This window comes from Periplaneta americana, chromosome 2 (genome assembly GCF_040183065.1).
Source record: "Periplaneta americana isolate PAMFEO1 chromosome 2, P.americana_PAMFEO1_priV1, whole genome shotgun sequence".
In the NCBI taxonomy this organism is placed as follows: domain Eukaryota; kingdom Metazoa; phylum Arthropoda; class Insecta; order Blattodea; family Blattidae; genus Periplaneta; species Periplaneta americana.
The window spans coordinates 183,684,879-183,703,257 of record NC_091118.1 but is presented as its reverse complement, the minus strand read 5'-3'; the positions used below and the strand labels follow the sequence as shown (position 1 = coordinate 183,703,257).

The window sequence follows — 18,379 nt, the reverse complement described above, 5'->3', positions numbered from 1 at the left end:
GTAACATGTATGGTTCTTCATGCTTCAGATGTCTTCTTTTTACTCATTGATAGTATATAATTAGAAAATAAATGTATTATTATTAATATTATTATTATTATTATTATTATTATTATTATTATTGTTACTGCAAACTACTTAAGAAATTCCTTCCGAAAACAACTGTCTATTGTGACAGTACAACTCAAAAGTGCAGCTTTGTGGCATTTCTCCCGCGACAGTTACAACTTAGCTCGCTCATGCTTGTAACATTAATCAGCGATCGGCTATCTTCGGGTACCGCGCTTATATCTCTTCAGCTGACTATGTTATCTAGACTTGCTCCCTGTGACAACTTTATGCGTTGGCCTTCAGACGCCTGGCTTAAAGTGTTTAGGGATGTTCCATGTATCACCCGATAAGGACAACTATACCTTATGAATCACGTCTACGTTACGTCACCATATCACATGGTAAATGGAACTTCTCGTACAAGCGGTCGAACATCCATACCTGAAAATAAGTGCGCAGTGATGCTTCTAGTTTATCTCCTATATTCAGCTTAGAAATTCTCTCCGGTACCGGGTTTCCAGCTTTACGTTCTGGCGTTTTACCCACTAAGCCACACCGGATTCAAGTTCCGATGCCGGATTGAATCCCTCTCAGTTTTAGTTCTTACCTACTGTGTTCCCCTTTGTTGTACCCTCGTGTACCGTGTCACAGTATGTGTATTAGTAGACACAATGTCCAACCACAAGTACAGAGGTGCACTCATTACGACGGAATATGGCACCGTCTTGAATCACAAAGTGATTACTTACGCTTTATCGTATTCTCATTTTTACCAATTCTTCAACATATGGAAACGCAGAATTACTGCACTGAAACTCCATATGCACTTCGGTACATCATAGTAATTAGAACTTCACCTTCACTTGTTAGCAGTCCAAAGCCCAGCCACGGTGTAAGCAACTTGTAGCCGAAACCCTTTTCGATTTCTTTGGTGCTGCTGAGCAAAATCTGAAAAAGGATATCGTCAACATTAGTAATGATGTTTAGGTGAGGGGTTTGGACTTTTTCCATTGCTGGTTGTCACAATCAAAAATTAAGACACAACGTCTCGAAGGGTGGTTCGCCCTTCGTCTTCAGGTGGAAGGAAGGAGAGAAAGGAAAAAACCTCTGTTGGGATCGTTACGTATAGCTATTCTGTATGACGATCGATTGATTCCTGGCTTCGGTGGAGATTCTAATTAAGAAATCAATCGATCAGTCATACAAATAGCTGTACGTAACGATCCCAACAGTAGGTTTTTTCCTTTCTTTCCTTCCTTCCACCTGAAGACGAAGGGAGAACCACCCTTCGAAACGTTGTGTCTTAATTTTTGATTGTGACAACCAGCAATAGAAAAAGTCCAAACCCCTCACCTAAACATTAATGATCCACCATTGCTTTCCAACCCCTCATTTAGATCAACATTAGTAATGATGTGTCTAGAAACAGAATGTATACTTGGCTCGGAAACATGACGGCCTCTCTTCTTGGAATTGGTAATCCCTCATAAACCCCCATCCTCTACTCAACCCCTAGCCGCGTGGCAGAAATACAATAGATCCCAGCATTGCCAAATCTAACAGTCATTGCCTCTACCTGATGGCTTTCACCCGTTCTCAGTGTCTTTGTCGACGTGTTGTTTTATACCGTTGTGCGCCTCAATATGTCTAATTTATTCCGGCCATGATTAATGAGTGTTGGAGCAGATGATCCGCAGCTAGGCCTCCTGATACACCTGAAGATCACGACAAGAACAACAAATAACACCGTCGAAGAAAACAGAATATCTTATTTGCAGAGGAGCGTAGCTAAGAAAACAAAGTGTTAAAATTGTGTCTAACGTTAGAAATTCTATCCATAAAGTAATCGAAAGTTCAGGCAGTTTAATAAGTATACATCTTAATCACTTAACATCGGACGCAACAGGCGGAGTTGGATATATGGGCATAGAAATTAAGAATTACGGTTCACCAACTAAAGAGAAAATAAACAAATTAAAACAGAATTCGGTAAGATAGACGATTTTATACGTGATTTACTTCGCCGAACAGTATGTGAACAGTACGCGAAAGAGATATGGCCAACAGCAACACCGTCCTTAGCAACCTAAATATGACATTATTCACAACAGTGCTTAAAAGTTTTCTAACTTACAGCAGTGAATTAAATGTTTTTAAATCACTCTCTACATGACAACCAACATATTAGCATTAATTAAAATGAATGTAAATGAACTTCTTCGCCAACAACACATTACAAAGAAAAGCCCTACAATTTAAAATTAAATTTACATACCAGTAATGAATAAAATATTGTATAGCACACTAGAGTAAACAGATTTTATGCGTTCGTGGAAATTATCACCCAAGGCGAAGCTGATAAAATCTAACTTTACTCTTTTGTACTATAAATTCTATAACTATTCAATGATCACAATTTCAGAAAATTTTACCAGCGCAACATTCTTAATTAAGTATAAAATTCTGGAACTTCAATAACATGAGAATTTAACACTTATTATAGAAGTCTGCATTTTTTTGTTTATTTAGGCAAAACATGTTAGTGAAAATATAAATATAAAGTGTTTTTAAAATAAGTTTGTTCATTTTTATACCAATTTTGTTTTAGTAATTATAAATTAAGGTATATTTACAAAGATAATATAGTCTTTCTGAAAATCGCGGTTTCACGGAACACAGTTTGAAAAACGTTCGCAAATCACAATGACTTCAAGAATTGGCAACTCGGCTAAGGGTTTATCCCTTGCGCGTGCCTGCAGTTAACTGGTGAAGGGGATGAGGGAAGGTCGTCATGTTTTCGTGCGAAGTATACCACGTACAAAATCGTTTTTTTTTTTTTTCGGAAAAATGCAAAAAGATTCCACGATTTTGTGTTTAAATATTTTCAATTTGCTTGTTTTCCATGTTAATAGAGTCCAGTGATATAAATGAAATATTGTTACCTTTCAAAATAATTTGTTTACAGAAATACTAAAGACTGTTAATTTACATTTGTACTTGGTACGTTTTGATGCCAAAACTTTGAAATTACTTACTTTGGAACTTAAATTTATTCGATTTTGCTGCATAAAAATCGAAAACTCTTAATAATTTGTCTCTCCAATAGACTACATGACAAGCAATCATAATAGCTTGGAATTTTGCTTGAACTAAGAAAAAATACACCTGACCCATGTCATGATCCGGAATGCGAAGTCGTTTACAACAGCATTCATTTTACATTTTGAAGGATCGACGCAATCACTAGCTAGCTCAGAAACCTACTAAAAAGGATTGACTCGATAAATCCAGCTGAAGAAGACCCCGCCAAAATTTGTAACATGTAAACGTTGCATAATGCAAATAGAAATGGTACGTTTTCTTCCTACATTAGGAAAGATTTTCAATGCATATTGTACATTTTGTAATCAGATAATTTTTTCCATTATCAATACTGCATGCAAATGATTAAAAAAGAAAATCATAACTGCATTATTTGGTAGTGTTTGTTTTCACCTTTAGGAAATAACTTTTAATTCTAACTGTGAAAAATTGCATTTGCTATGTTCTGTTTCTAGACCCCACAGTTTTGCTAGTAGTCTAAAATGTATTGACGTTAATGCCATAGCATTAATGTAGGGTGACCAGACGTACCGTTTTTAACGAAATTTCCCCTTTTTCAGCATCTTGTCCTCTGTCCCGAGAAAAATGTGAACAGGACGCTAAATGTCCCTTTTTTTAAATGTCCATTTTTTACACTTTCGTGTTTTCGTAAATTCCACGATTTATTTTAAAGTAATGTAAACACATTTGAGAGGTGGAGTGAAACATTCAGAGTGTTGAAAAATTAACACATTGGTTTTAAGAACATTATCCAGATTGTGAGTTTTGTATTATCAATCCGTTTTTTTAATTCGTAACTTTACGGCGATTTTTCAACTGCTATCGTTACATAGCATCTGAAAGAGATGAAAGTAATAATGCCAGCGAAATGAGGCCAGGGTCCAACGCCGAAAGTTACCCAGCATTTGCTCTTAATATGTTGCGGAGAAAATCCCAGAAAAAACCTGAAACATGTAACATATTCATAACAGGATTTAAACCCGAGCTCGCTCGTTTCAACGATCAGGAATGCTAACCGTTACTCCACAACGGTGGACAATCCGTTGTTCCTGCGCATCTTCAGAAAAGGGGTTTTCATTAATGAAATCTCTTTGAAATTATTAGATAAATCAGCTCTCTGTTGAAACTGTATGCCGAAAGGTAATATTGATTGCAAGATGTCATTTGAAGCGTGTTTCTTGCATGGAGGTCTACGGTTTCTTAATGAAAAGACACAAATTTTAGAGGAATTCCAATCATCACAAATATATGGTACCATACAAGTTTGGAGCCGTAACCTTTCGCCACCCACCCTCTGGGCCGACCTGGCCTGTCATAGGGTTGTCTTTATGGGTGAAAGTGAAATAACCCTGCAGCTTTGCAGAGCGAATTGTTCTTATTGAATGTAAGAGAAAAGTCTAATACCATATGGGTTGGAAGTATATATTTTTCCAAAAAGAAAATGTTTCTTTCGAAAATTTTAACGTCGTCTCTGTGGATAATTAGTATGCATAGGTTCTTGAATTTTATCAATACCAATAGATATTGTAATAAAGAATATTTTTTCCTGTGCCGTATTTCGATAGAATGGACCGTTTTCGTGTAAATTATATTAAAAGTATTGCAAATTTGTTATCTGACTGACGAGACTAGACGTGGCAACACGATCAGCTGTTCTCGCTCGACTGTCTTACGAAGATCAAGGTCGTCTTGTTCTACTATTACGTGATCTACTTATCTGAAGTAAAGTGAAGTGAAGTGAAGTTTGTTTTGCCATTCAATTTAGCGTATCGAAGTGACGTGCCATTCTACGCGCGTATACAGAAAGATTTAATAATCCGTGGCGCTACAGCCCACGAAAGGCCAAGACCGACCAGCCGGCTGCTGGCCTCACGGCCACATTCCGAAGCAGAGGTGGACGATCATCCAACCAGAATGGAGGTATCGTGTGGTTAGCACGATGAGCCCCCAGCCGTTATAGCTGGTTTGCGTAACCAAATTTCGCCACCTATCGTAGCTCCCCAAGTGCATCACGATGCTGGGTGGGCACCGGTCCCATACACTGGCCGAAATTTTATGAGAAAATTTCTTCCCCATGAGGGCTCGAACCAGCGCGCATTCCGTAAAGGTTGACGCTCACTGGCACGAACCGACCGGAACGGAACGAACCGGAAATATTCTGTGAGAGACGTATGCATGTACGCGTATTTTAAACGGCAAACGCTCGCTTGTCCGAACGGAAGCAACCGGCTGCCGGTCCTGACGGACAGGGTTCTCGCGACACGACCCTAGCGGAATTTCCGAGACGGCTGATGACGATCGTCAGCATTCGTATGTCTTCGCTGGTCTTCGGAGAAAAGTGTGTTGGCTGTTCTCAGTACTTTCCCACTCAACATGTGCTGGTGCTTTTTCCAGACACATTATTCTTAAAATGGGTGATGAAAAGTTAATTTTAACAGTGCTAATCGCGCTTCTGTGCTGATTGATTTTCGAAATGTGATGTTTCCCTTCATTATTTCAGGTGCTAATAACAGATGAAGCTTTAAACATTTTTCTTCGCTCATACGAAATTACTAAAAAAAAACCATTACCGGTACTCGATCTTTACACGGATGTGGGAAAAGGTGGTTAAATTAATCAAAACACTTTTTATAATGTTATGACTAGAGCCCGGATTGTATGTAATTACATATTCCGTTCTTACATATGTAGCTATAAGGAAAGCTAAAAGTCCGTAAATCCTATTAAAGGGATCATTATTCCGAAGTTTTAAATGTTTTTACATATTTTGGTGCATAATAAATATTTATGCATATATTATATATTTTTACATTTTTGAAGGATATTGCATATTTTGAAGGAATATATATATATATATATATATATATATATATATATTTCACCAATTTTCTCTCTGCGTAATTAAGTTAATTTTTAAAATTGTTTATAAAGCTTATCCCTTCATCTCTTACTTACTTACTTACTTACTTACTTACAAATGGCTTTTAAGGAACTCGAAGGTTCATTGCCGCCCTCACATAAGCCCGCCATCGGTCCCTATCCTGTGCAAGATTAATCCAGTCTCTATCATCATACCCCACCTCCCTCAAATCCATTTTAATATTATCCTCCCATCTACGTCTCGGCCTCCCTAAAGGTCTTTTTCCCTCCGGTCTCCCAACTAACACTCTATATGCATTTCTGGATTCGCTCATACGTGCTACATGCCCTGCCCATCTCAAACGTCTAGATTTAATGTTCCTAATTATGTCAAGTGAAGAATACAATGCGTGCAGTTCTGTGTTGTGCAACTTTCTCCATTCTTCCTTCGTCTCTAGTGCATAAATATAATTTAATAATTGAAAATAATAACGTATTCTGTCAAAAAATGGACATCTCTTTGCAATGCTAATAGTTTGTAGGCTATATCCCTAGAGAAGTAACGGTAAAGTAGGTACAAATACCAATGCAAATGGTGGATCATTGTACTGCAAACGTAGTGAAGGAAAGAATGAAAATTATCCTGTGGGTATGACCGTTTCGCACAAACACCCCCAATCAGTTGCTCTAAAAGAAAACAATAGTTTTTTCTGTTTTTTTAAGAAACTTATTTTGACATCAGGTAATACAAGTAGCAAGTCTACTGCCATTCGCATCCAAGTTAAAAGACTGGATTTCAATTGACGATACGTTTACTAAAATGGTAAAATCGTGCAGTCCAAAGTGTGTGACAAACGCATTGGGTGCTCCATGAAGTCACAATTAGAATAACATTTAAAAATTGGACTTCATGTGAGAAATAAAAAACGCGCTCCGTCGAAAAGAAACAAGTTCTTCTTACACAATTGGTGCTGAAGCATTCGTCTTCTACAAGTGAATTTAATAAAAAATTGTGCATAGCAATGGTTGCTGCAAACGTACAGTGGTATAAACTTGGAGTTCCAAAGTTCCAAGCATTCCTACGCAAATACTGCAACTTCAATATTTCGCATGAATCAACACTCCGGAAAAAATATTTGAACTCCTGCTACACTGACACAAAGGAAACGATTAGAGGTGGACTTGATGATTCCTACGTATGGGTTGCTGTTGACGAGACGATCAATGACCGCAGAAAATATGGAAAAATATTTAATTATTAATTGCGCCTCCAAACAATAATTAAATGACGTTCAATCACATGTGCACCTGTAATTTTTTATTAGTGTGCAAAACTACATCTAATAAAGCTTAGATTTTAAATTACCAACGTTTTTTTTTTATTTATTACATATTTATCTACATACTTCGTCATTTTTAGCTTCATATTTATGTAGTCTACATAGTTCTCATTTTCACATTACATAAAATCCGGGCTCTAGTTATGGACCCATATTTTCTTTTTTCTTTTTTTCTTCCTCATCAGCTAAAGACTCAGTAAAATAAAATAATATTCGGAACTACTATCCCACTCCATGTTTAAACCAGACTACCTGTCGACTGTACCGGAATATTCCGAGCAGTGAGCGTCAGAGCTTCCGCGGAAGACGGACGGCTGTAGATTTCCGTTCCGGTCGGTTCGTGCCATTGAGCGTCAACCTTAACGCGAGTCCCAGGCAGGATGCCTTAGACCACGACGCTACGGCGCGGGACACAAAGGTTTCCGGTAGGATATTAAATATTGTAGATAATAAACTGAAAGTGATAGTTGAAAATAGCAAACAAACATGTCAAAGTATTGTAAATAGTAAAGTCATTAAGTGCCAATTAAAATATTGTAAGTAATAAAGTCAGTGTTTGTGGAAGTGCTAGTTCAAATAATGTAAATAGTAAAATCAGTGTCCATGGAACTGCTAGTTAAAATATTGTAAATAGTGATCTCGGTGTATGTCAAAGTGCTAATGTTAGTCATACGTGGACAGTGCATAAAAGGACCGTCCCACGACAGTATCTACAACTCGCCTGGATTAGCTCACCAAGCGAGTACACATGAGCCACCCCTGTAAAGTTGTCCTATCCCCAGCCTTTGTCCAAACATGGGACTTCATGGCTATATCATTAATGAATTAATTCATTCATTACCCAGTGCATAGATATCCATCGCTGTCTGCTAGCTGGTGTTTGACGCGGACAGCGTAATTCCAACATTTCGCAATCGGGGTCGGTAACGACTGACTAAATTGTTGATAGGGAAGAGGAGATTTCGAATTTAATGGAGAAGAACCCGAGTCGAAGCAGACACTTGATTTTGCAATACGTACCCTTTTGTTTACATTTCACTTCGGATGAGTTATGTGCCCCCTTACAAAATCTTGAAGTTGCGACGTTGCCAACGAGTTTAAACTTTCGATGCAATTATTTTATTAAGCACACATTTAATCTAAAAAAGTACAATCGATTTTTTGTTTATTTTTGTATTATCTATCCCTCCTTTCAATACCCAGGGTTATATCACTTCCACTCTGTATATATTGGAAATCTGGTCATCCTGCATTGATGTTAACATTTTGAGAATTACATTACCTCGATGTACTTAGGGCTCCAAATAAATACAGCAAGTTCCGTACCAGCCCATAATCTGAATATTTCTCCATAATCCATAGCCAATTTTTTCATACGACTCCAGTACTCTGAAATAATCAATAAACAATTATTAAAAATTACATACAGAGTGATTCATTTAGTATGGCCCACGGTTTACGAATCAGCTCTAGGTTACATTGGAATATATATATATATATATATATATATATATATATATATATATATATATATATACAGGGTGTTTAAAAAATACGGGGCATAATTTCAGGTATGTATTTCCCACATGTAGACAATCAAAATAGTTCATTACAACATGTGTCCGGAAATGTTTATTTACGAGTTATGCCCTTCACAACATTGAAATTCACCGGAACGTTCTTCTTTCCGCAGGTCGTTGTCATTACAGAAGATGTTCAAAATGTCCCCCTCCTGCTTGAATACAGACCTCATATCGATGTCTCATTGACTTGCGAACACGATCCCAAACTCCACGAGTATTGCGTATGTCCTCAGAACATGCCACAATTCGATTCCGAAGGGATTCCAAATCAGGCACCGGAGACGAATAAACCAATGATTTTAAATGACCCCACAAGTAGAAATCGAGAGGGATCAGGTCAGGTGAGCGTGGAGGCCAAGCAATTGGGCCACCTCTACCTATCCATCGATCAGGAAACCTTCGATCCAAGTACCGGCGAGCCGTACGACTGAAGTGTGCAGGAGCGCCATCATGCAAGAAGTGAATGTGTTGATTGATCAGTGCAGCGTCTTCTAAAACATGAGGTATTGTGTTTTCCAGGAAGTTTGTGTACGCCTGCCCCGTAAGTCTGTTTACAAGTACATGGGGTCCAACTAATCGATCACCAATGATACCGACCCACATGTTGAGGGAGAACCGCACCTGGTGATGTGATGGAACAGTTACACATGGGTTTTCATACGCCCATACATGCTGATTGTGGAAATTTGTTATGCCATCTCGTGTGAACTGTGCTTCATCTGTAAATAATACTAAGGCAGGAAAGTTCGGATTTACACCACACTGCTGCAAGAACCACTGACAGAACCTAACTCGTGCAGGGTAATCTACTGGTGACAGGGCCTGTACACGTTGCAAATGATAAGGATACAATTGATCTCCAGTCAGTCGTATGAGGAACATTGACTTGCAACGCTACCCTTCGTGTGCTGATAGAAGGAGACATGTTCATAGCCTCCAGAATCTCCTCCTGTACTTCTGGAGTTGTAGGTCTTGGTCGTCCCCTTCCCAAGTTAAATTTTCCATACTCGCACAGACGGTAATGGAGACGTACAAATGTCTTCCGATCTGGACATTGTCGCTGTGGGTACCTCTCTTAGTACAAACGACGAGCCAGCGCAGCATTGCCGTCCGCCTTACCGTACATGAAGTGTATCTCTGCCAGCTCTTGATTTGAATACATGTCGCACAGTCTAACGCCTACACAACACTGAATGTAACCTTCGCCTCGGAATGAACTGTCAGAGTACCCTCTTAATGTCTCCTTTGACGGCAACGACCTGCGGAAAGAAAACGTTCCGGTGAATTTCAATGTTGTGAAGGCCATAACTCGGAAATAAAGCATTTCCGGACACATGTTGTAATGAACTATTTTGATTGTCTACATGTGGGAAATACATACCTGAAATTATGCCCCGTATTTTTTAAACACTCTCTGTGTGTGTGTGTGTGTGTGTGTGTGTGTGTGTATCTCTCAACATGGGTTCAAATATTGTAAGTTTCTGCTTTATGTGTAAAAATCCATACGTCTTACCGTGAACCAGACTTGTAACTTGTTTGTGTCTTAATACAACAGTGGGGCCTGCACCAAGAGGGTTATAGTGAATTCGAATATGATAGCGAAATTCTTATATCATTTACCATTTACTGGTGAAAACGTTTAAATGATAGCTATGTTTTCAGCATAAAAAAATAATTTTATTTTTCATGTGATTCCATATTTTCATTAAATGTAAATCAAAAAAGCTATGCAGAAAATGAAATTTAAAAAATATGTTGCAGTTCATTATGTGGAAGAAAGAAAATAGCTCCTCCGCGAGCTCCATGCAGTTGTGTGACATTTTCATATCCTAGGAAAATGTTGCGTATGTTGTAGACATCCTAAACTTTTTTTTACACCATGTTCAAATTGGATCTGAGTTCAGGATCTTAAAAAAGAATTGTTTATCCCGGGAACAACGAATATCCCTTATTTTTATCTCGATCTTACGGATGTATAGAAAAAATAAATATTAATTTCCGAAACACTTTCCTTGCGAAATATAAAAGCTGTACTTTCCAAAATACATATTAACACAATTATAAAGTATTAAAGATATTCTAAAATCAAATCAAATGCTTTTGCATAGAACCAACTGGTAATATCTATCAACAACTCCTCGAGAGAGGTGGATGTCCTTGTCCATACGTCTTGACCTTCTCCAGCTTCAAGGATCTCAAAGCTGAGTACTGAACAATATTTAAATTTATGAAACTATATGTATTAGTAGTGTAGCTGACAACAAATCCACAAATTCACTATAAAATTATTTCGAGATGCAGGTAATATGCAAACTATACTACTGAAATAACCCTTTTCTATTAAACGGAGAACTTAAAATAATTTACGTAAACTAATGTACATACTATACTATTGAAATAAATACCTATGATTTTTCATGGTTTTCACGTAGAATTACGTCTATCAGATCGTTCCTCAGGGATGACATTTCGAAGTTGGATGTAACGATAAACGTGTGACGCAGAAACATCATTGTCACTGAGTCGAAGTAGAAGCTGCGAACCCCGTATTAGATTCGTAAGGGAAAGGATGTGGATACACGATCGTGAAAATTTCGTTCTCGCGCTCCGCTTCTAGCGGAAACGATGGGGAGCATACATTGGGTACCAAACCATGCTCGCGAGGCTCCCCGACCACAGCGAACTGATGTCTTCCACGTCTACCCAAGCTATCGACTTCGAGCATAATGATATTAACACATATTATCTCTATAAAATCTTGTACGGTATGTTTTAAGACTGTAAAATTAGAAAAATTAAGTAAATAATGAACTTGTTCAAAATCTTAATTTTTTTTCTAACTTTCTTGAGAAAAACAACTCCTTTCTCACCGCATGAACTCTGGTGCAAATCTACGACTCGCGAACCTCTCCATAGGAGCATGTTGTTGTTTAGTCAACTGTCCGAACACAGGTTTGAACTTCATAAGTGACGCCAGGGGGGACGGATGATAAATAAGATTGTTACTGAATTGCCTATAACTTTCATATGTTTGGACCTAGGACCATTTTTTTTTAGAATTTTATGACTAGGCCAATAGTTTTTATTTTTCATATATTTAATTTTAAAAAATGACGTAGGCCTACCTTTCTCTAAAAATTTGCTAAATCAATAAACCTAAAACTGTGCAAATGTGTTACCAATACTTAGAATAACATTTCCCTGCAACCAAATATTCTATTTAGGCTTTATATTATTTTGAAAAAAAAATGAATAGGTATGAAACTCTTTTTTTTCTAAGTTTTGTAATGTATGAAACTCACAAATATTAACAAAGCAAAATTTCGTTGCAGATAATTATAGATAATACAGTTTTAAGTTTGTGTGAAAAATTATATATGTTTATTCCTAATGGTTGCAGAGAAAAAGGTAGGCCTACATAAGCATTGAAAAACGGAAAACGACGTTTAAAGTTACATTACTATTTATCTACTATCTCACGTCATACAGTGCACGCAATGTTCTCATCTATAAGAAAGTAGTAAGCCATAGTTTTCCTAGCACTGTTCAGATAGTTTGCCTGTCTAAATTCCAAGAAAATTTCTATAACACAGAAACTCCAAACGGAGGAGTGACACATTGCGCCGTGCTGTGGTATTTAAATGTTAAAGACGACTTAGGTCCTTGAGACAAGCAAAATATTTCAGTATTTAATACAGAAAAGTATGTATCATTTATTAAAGCAATAAAAAATTCCATTCTTGTGACAATTTCGCATCTGTTTACCCTTAACTTATATTCTGAGAAATACATTTTGAAGCCTACTTACTTACTTACAAATGGCTTTTAAGGAACCCAAAGGTTCATTGCCTACTGGCAGTGCTTAAGAAAACCGGTACTGAAATCTTCAGGGAATTCTCAATTCTTTCTATAATTCAAAATATTGTACACTGACTTTATGTTGTCATAACCTGTTGTTGAATTTCTTGTGGAAACGACTTAAAATTAAGCTTACTTAACTTATACAGGGACATCATTTTATTTTTACTTCAATTTTTATTGTAACTGAGTTTTTGAATGTACTTCACTCCCACCCCTTCTACTAATGAAGTTCAACCGTCCTCCACACAGATCCAAAACCGCATATACAGTCATAGTTGCCTTAGGGTCATAGTAAACAGTACGGCCCAAAAATATGTTCGCGTTTACCAGTGACGAAAGAGCTTTCAATTTTGAATCATTTTCGCACAGGTACTGTCGTCAGTTTGCCTACGTCGCATCCTGGTTTCCCCCACCTGCTTCTATTCGCCTCTCTGTAAAGGCTAGTGGCTGGGCTGTCTTAGCTCTTTTCTGAGAACATTAATTTCCGTTAGAAATTGGACATCTACGTAATATTATACCCATACAATTATTTAAAATAACTTAAATAAAAGGTCCTCTTTAAGTAATTAACTGTCACGTGATTTCCTCCCTTTCTACGACGCTGCTACGTAACCACTTGGACGGACAGTAGATAGCATGTCTGAGTAATTTTATCTTTTCGGATCGGGCAGAAGTGAAGATTGAATTTACAGTACGTAAGGTACTCTTTTATAGAGTAGGTACAGAATTATTTCAACATGAGTTACTGATACGAAGTACGAACCTGGTAATTGTAATTACGTACAATAGTATAGTGCGATAATGTGCACATTAGAACTGAAGCCTGTATCGAAATGAACGGCCACCATTTTCAAAAACGTGTTTAAATATTCATATTATGATTATTTTTCAATTTAACTTCATTCTCTATAATGTACGCTAATGTGCTGTAGACAGTATAATATACACTGCATAATGAATACGTCCGCATTGACAGCTCAGTTCGTGAGTAAAAATACTTATTGTTAATACAGTACTGTATTTTGATTAAACAAAAACCTAATGAAAATTATCAAACTCAAAAGCGTGATATTTCCTAGTTTACGTAAATGGATGAACTACTTTTCTTCCCTCCTATACCAAGTAAAGTGATTTGTTTGTATATTACTTCAGTACCATCGAACTCCAGTCGTGAAAGGAGGTAGCAAACAGTGTTTCCGGTTCTCAATCGTTAAGCCAAAGGTTAATATTAGAAATGTGAGTAAAAATAAAATGATGTCCCTGTACATATGTACAGGGACATCATTTTATTTTTACTTCAATTTTTATTGTACCTGAGTTTTTGAATGTACTTCACTCCCAACCCTTCTACTAAGGAAGTTCCAACTCCACACAGAACCAAGACCGCAGATAGTAAGCAGTACTGAGTTACTGAGTATAGTACGTTCCAGAAATATGTTCGCGTTTTCCAGTGACGAGAGAGCTTTCAATATTGAATCATATTTTCGCACAGGTACTGTCCGTTTGCCTACGTCGCATCCCGATTTCCCCCACCTGCTTCTGCTCGCCCCTCTGTAATAGCTGGGCTGTCTTACCTCTTTTCTGAAAACATTAATTTCTCTTAGGAATTGGAAGTTTACGTAATATTATACAGCTGTTTAATTTAACTTAAATAAAAGGGCCTCGTTAAGTAATTAACTGTCACGTGATTTCCTCCCTTTCTACAATCCTAAGGCATAACCACTTGGACGGACAGTAGATAGCATGTCTGAGTAATTTTATATTTTCGGGTCGGGCAGAAGTGAAGATTGAATTTACAGTACGTAGAGTAGGTACAGAATTATTTCAACATGAGTTACTAGTACGAAGGACGAAACTGGCAATTGGAATTAGATGCAATAGTCTATAGTGCGATAATATGCACAAAAGAACTGAAGCCTGTATCGAAATGAACGGCCACCATTTTCAAAATTGTGTTTAAATATTCGTATTATGATTATTTTTCAATTTAACTTATTTCTCTATATTGTACGCTAATGTGCTGTAGACAGTATAATATACACTGCATAATGAATACGTTCGCATGGATAACTCACTTCGTGAGTAAAAACACTTATTCTTAATACAGTACTGTACTTTGATTAAATAAAAACCTAATGAAAATTATCAAACTCAAAACCGCGATATTTCCTAGTTTACGTAAATGGATGAACTACTTTTCTTCCTTCCTATACCTAGTAGAGTGATTTGTGTTTTACGCCAGTATCATCGAACTCCAGTCTTGGAGGGGGGAGCAAGCGGTGTTTCCGGTTCTCTAAAGGTATAGACAGGTTAATATTAAAAATGTTAGTAAAAATAAAATGATGTCCCTGTATATGCAACAAAATACTCCATATATTTCTTACTGTCTGCATTCAGCCCCAGTTCCAAGGCGTTACCCAGAATAGGAACTACTTTAGGCCCAGGAATCTTCTCTGAATACTCCATCATCGCCTTCGTCTTCACTCGTTGATATGCATGTAACGCCATTAAGCCCATCAGAAAGAGAATGAGAATTGTAAACAACATCCTGTGTGAATAACAATCAACATTGAAACTTCATTCACAAGAAAGGAGCTTAATTATAATTTGAGGGCTTAGCGTGAAACTAACGTAATTACAAATCTTAAATATTTCAAGAGAGATAAAATAACGTTTTTTAAATACAAAATTGTTGATATTTCTCATATGGATGAAAGGAAATTATTTCTTTAAGAAACCAAAGCACCACATGTAAAGCAAGTATTATTTCAATGAAAGATATTTGGAATATTCTTGAAAGAACAGGGAAGCAATTAATTATGTGCATAATTAGTGACATAAAGACGTATCTCAATAAACAAGCTGAAGAAAAATAGGAAGTTATATTAAGTTTTGTTTGTCTTTACAAAGAAATGCAACTTGAAACTTCTTCTCAAATATCTTCGTCATTGCAATCATCACAGATATCCTCTTTCCCATATGTTTGATTCAGTTTTTTACATATTTGTAGGAACGATAGTGCTAGGCTGGTACATAGCACTGTTAACAAGTCTATCAGATGTTTATGTTTGCTTACTTATAAATGGCTTTTAAGTAACCCGGAGTTTCATTGCCGCCTTCACATAAGCCCGCATTCAGTCCCTATCCTGTGCAAGATTAATCCAGTCTCTACTATCATATCCCACCTCTCTCAAATTCATTTTTATACTATCCTCTCATCTATGTCTCGGCCTCCCCGAAGATATTTTTCTTCCGGCCTCCCAACTAACTCTCTATAAGCGTTTCTGGATTCGCCCATTCGTGTTACATGCCCTGCCTATCTCAAACGTCTGGATTTAATATTCCCAATTATGTCAGGTGAAGAATACAATGCGTGCAGTTCTACATTATGTAACTTTCTTCATTCTCCTGTAACTTCATCCCTCTTAGCCCCGAATATTTTCCTAAGCAGCTTATTCTCGAATACCCTTAGCCTCTGTTCCTCTCTGAAAGTGAGAGTCCAAATTTCACAACCATACCAGCTAATATTTCCATTAGTCCATGCTGAAAGCTGGGTGCAGTGCAGGGGAGTACGCAAGGAGGGGTTGCCGGGTTTGAACACCCTTTGAACTAAAAAAAAAACATATTTAGATTGGAATATATTATTTTTATTTATAATCGTTTTCCCTTCTCTAATTATTCACTGTCAGAGTAACAAAATCTACATCGACATATGACATAGTCCTCCTACTTCTTCGAATTATAACAATGCTATCTTTATTATAGAGAGATCTACCGCGTAGTACCGATCTTGTAATAAAATGAAGCCGACACAATATGAAATTTAACTTGTGAAACATATTGAAAAGGTTGTTATGACAGTTCTGCAGTGCAGATGTTAAATATTGTGCATTGTCGATTTTAAACTCATTTTAAGAGCGGTATTCACCCGTTCGTTAGTTGTAGTTCTGATTTTATTGTGAAACGTTCGTTTAACGTTTTCTGCATTCGACAGTTCATATTTTGGATAATAATAATAATAATAATAATAATAATAATAATAATAATAATAATAATACACAACATTTAGATGCCGGTAATTACATTGTAAACAATTTTAATAAAACCCCCTTGACAAAATTCTGCATACGCCACTGGTGCAGTGTTACTAGTTTGCATCTTTTCTTCTTATAGATTTCACAACATTCACATTTCTGTATTCTTCGTCATGACTGTATTTGAAATACAAAATATGAGTCACTTTTCTTGTACCATAAATTGAAAATCTTCATTCAGTGTACAGACTCACTGTTGGAATACATTTCATATTTTGAATTATTTATTTCTGCATCTTTGAAAAGTCTAGAAAGTCTTGTTGGCTGATTTCAATAATAACACTTTTTTCCCTTTCGAAGCAATGCTCACCAAAGTCTGCCAACCTGAATGGTCTTGATGTCTTGCTAGCCTTTTCAATTTTTACATGGATACTATCTCATTCAATGTATGAATATCTTGGCGTGTAGTACGAATGTGTTATTTTATGAATGTTAAAATTTCTAACAGCATACATAAATATAGCTGACATATTAATATTTCTATCCGATATGAAAATGAAATCTTTGCCATCAGCTTCCTTCTGTAGAAGAGTGTAAATACATTTAAAATTTTCAGTTGAATCCCTCTTGGCGACAATTTCAGGCCACACATGGCGTTGTTAGCAGAAACGGAGATGATACTAAGGGATATGCTACTGGAGCTAAATGACAGCTATGAGCAGTATGGGATGAAGATAAATGCAAACAAGACGAAGACCATGGTTGTCGTAAGAAAAATAAAGAAGATAAACTTACAAATTCTAAATGAGACCAAATACTTTGGGTGTACTATAAGCAGTAACATGAGCTGCAGCCGGAAGTCAAAAAGAGAATAGCAATGGCAAATGAAGCTTCTAATAGAAAAAGGAGCATCTTCTGCGGACCTCTGGAAAAAGGACTACGGTAGAGACTAGTGAAGTGTTTTGTATGGAGCAGAAACATGGACATTACAGCGAAATGAAGAGAAACGAATAGAAGCATTTGAACGTTTTGTAAGGAAGCGTCTTATCTGATAAGATGCCTCGTACAATACTTCAGTGTCAGTCACATAAAATCAAGAAATGCCAACAAAATTTAAATTTGAAAATTGCGTTTTCAATAACTGGAACTTAAAGTAATAAATAAATGTCTATAAAAAATTCGTGTTTTTATTCTGTTAATGTAACATTTCAGATTATCTTACTTTTGAGGTTAAGTATTGTGTGTGTATTTATCTAATGCCTACCCACTTCACTTGCGTGATTCGACTTCCTCATACTGCGGACAGATGGCAGGGCTGTGATCCATTTTCAAGTTGCACACCACTTCGGCGGACCATGTTATGCATGATGTCTATCTGTGAAGAATTATGTCGTGTACTAGGGTGAGTATATGTGTAAGTGTTCGTGTAAGTGTAATGTAGGGAATGGTTGTGGATGATGATCAAGGTGAGGAAGGGAGAAGGGGAAACCCGGTGCCGGCATGTAGCATACTTCTGTCGAATAGCACCAAGAGGGCTGCCAGGATTGTT

At 36.9% G+C, this 18,379-nt stretch overlaps 1 protein-coding gene across 3 annotated transcripts in view; it reads right to left on the bottom strand.

The window, feature by feature from the left end:
* The window catches only part of LOC138694892 (cytochrome P450 4C1-like), a 58,666-nt gene that overhangs the window by 23,427 nt on the left and 16,860 nt on the right, over positions 1–18,379 (bottom strand). For all 3 annotated transcript variants that reach the window (XM_069819065.1, XM_069819066.1, XM_069819064.1), the window contains exons 2-4: positions 15,181–15,344; positions 8,635–8,741; positions 909–999 (exon numbers count right to left, since the gene is read on the bottom strand). In XM_069819065.1, the coding sequence (XP_069675166.1) occupies positions 909–999; positions 8,635–8,741; positions 15,181–15,343 (361 nt within the window). In that variant the 5' untranslated portion in view covers position 15,344. The remainder of the gene's footprint in view (positions 1–908; positions 1,000–8,634; positions 8,742–15,180; positions 15,345–18,379) is intronic.